The sequence below is a fragment of the Corapipo altera genome, unplaced genomic scaffold (assembly GCF_003945725.1).
Source record: "Corapipo altera isolate COAL_440 unplaced genomic scaffold, ASM394572v1 56204, whole genome shotgun sequence".
NCBI lineage: Eukaryota > Metazoa > Chordata > Aves > Passeriformes > Pipridae > Corapipo > Corapipo altera.
The window spans coordinates 2,874-5,008 of NW_020886985.1; the positions used below are offsets into that span (position 1 = coordinate 2,874).

A 2,135-nucleotide genomic window follows, 5' to 3' on the forward strand; every position below is an offset into this window, starting at 1 on the left:
AGACGCGGCGGTCAGTCCCGGAGAATTTCGGGGAGCAAGGTCTGCCCGGCTCGCGGCGGCCCCGGGCGGGCCGATCACCCAGGTCCACGTGCCGTGTGCCGGGGAGACGCATCCCTGGAATGAGCGGCATAGATAGCCCAGGTGCAGGAGAAGGACCTCAGCAGTGCCGCACCGTGCTCGGGGAAGTCTCCGGACTCGACCCTGACGCTGAACTGTCACTTACACATTAACTTGTGTAAAATGGAGAAATACAAGCTAAGCATTATATTTTCGAAATCCGAATCAATCTTTAAAACAGTACTGGGAAATTTGATAATTACACAACGATAAAATCCAGTAGTTACAGGAGTCCTGTCTACTTTTGGAGACAGACCTGATAGCTGAATCGTTCCTACAACAAAATACAATGTTGGCATTTGAACGAGTTCCATGGTGGGATACTTTTTTCCAGTGTCAAAGGCAATAAGTTACAGACCTTTTTTTTCCCTGTGAGAATTAGAGAATTTAAACATACAATGCATTTATTGCTGGGGAGAAGGTAGCATTAAATGCATATGGCAACACCTTTACATTTCATTATTACAATTCAAATTGTAGCATAGCCAACATAGTTCACTTTCAAAGCCAAAGAAGTGTCTCTCCAAGGGGATGTATCCTTGATAAGAGCTACGTCACACCAATTTCCTGCAAAGACATATAACAGTATCATCAGGTACTTCCCAATCATGTGTAAATATCATTAAAAAATAGTAGACTGAGGCCTCAAACACCGTTTGTGAAACAAATAATTTTTTCAATTTTGAAAATCTCTTCCCTGGACACATTGATTCAGTTCACATATCAAATGCATATATAATTACACAGTACATAAAAGGGCTACTTCCCTGTTCTTTAAACAATCTCTTCTGCCTTCCCACAATAAGGGTGGCTCTCCACTTTCCCTCCTTAGAACCGAGGTTTCACTTTTGAACTTACAGTATGGTTTCAGATAGCACCTTGTTAACATTCATGATTAACGATGAGTTGTATCTCCACAGGGCTGTATCCCTGACAAGGGATTCTCTGGGGAGGTCTCTTTGAAGGGGCTTCCGACAGTGATAAATGAGGGCAACATCCATGGGAACATTCACACTGTCCCCATAGGCATGTAGGACAGAGTGGACAGAAGTCTGAATCACCTTTTGTGGATCAACTATCATCTTCCTGGGATTGAAAACATCTTTCCTGTCAGGCTCTCTGTGAACATGCTGTAATATGTTAACACCTGGCACAGTATTCCAGGACGAGATGTTGAACATGTGAGTAGAGATGGTTTCTGGGAAGATATGGTTCTCAAAGAGGAAAATGCCAGTCCCTGGATTTTGTTCCTGAAGGCTGCTCATCATTGTTTTCCAGTTTGGATGCTTAAGAGGAAGAATTATTTCATCAGCATCATTAAGAACCACAAACCTGCTCCTTTGCATGTTACGGTATATACAGTCATTTAGAGCTGTGATTTGTCCGTAATAGCCAATGTCTTTTGCATCCATAGAAAAGTGCCATTTAGAGGAAACCTTGAGGTGTGAGTTTATCGGCCAGGGAATTATCTCTACAGTTCCTTCTTCTATATAAAACTTCAAGACTTTCTCCATCAGATGGCTGCAGTTGTTCTTATAGATCACCACTTTCTGTGCTCCAAGAATCTTGTACATTTCCAGACTCTGTATGAACTGCAAGACATTGTTGTAGTTTCCAAACATGGCAGAGATGCACACAGTGAAGTCAACAGAAAAGGGCTCAGGCTTGCGGTTTTTAATTTCAAACCTTGGCAGCTGGTCAATATTTCCATGTGCAAAGGGATGAATTGATACATGCGTTGGATCACAGTTTTCAGGTTCCAAACAAACTATATCTGCTGCACCATAAGGGAATCCAAATCTATCTGAGTGAACATCGATTTTTGCATTTGATACATAGATCTTTCCATTGGGCTGACAGCAGAACCAGCAGTATAGTTGTTTCACATCTTCGTGGTGAACAATCCCAATCACACGAGTGACTTTGCTTTCTCTGTCATCAAAGTATGGGGATATAATAAAAGTTTTGTTATCTTTTAATGGTGTTATTGCATTTTGAGCAATTTTCCCCCTACAAAG

At 42.0% G+C, this 2,135-nt stretch overlaps 1 protein-coding gene across 1 annotated transcript; it reads right to left on the reverse strand.

Moving 5' to 3' along the window:
• Nucleotides 1-262: 262 nt before the first annotated feature.
• LOC113941423 (beta-1,4-galactosyltransferase galt-1-like) lies at nucleotides 263-2,129 on the reverse strand (the record flags this gene model as incomplete). Its single annotated transcript, XM_027632573.1, has 2 exons — nucleotides 263-684; nucleotides 976-2,129. Coding segments are annotated over 2 exons (1,167 nt in total), but the record flags the coding sequence as incomplete, so codon positions are not given.
• Nucleotides 2,130-2,135: the final 6 nt, after the last annotated feature.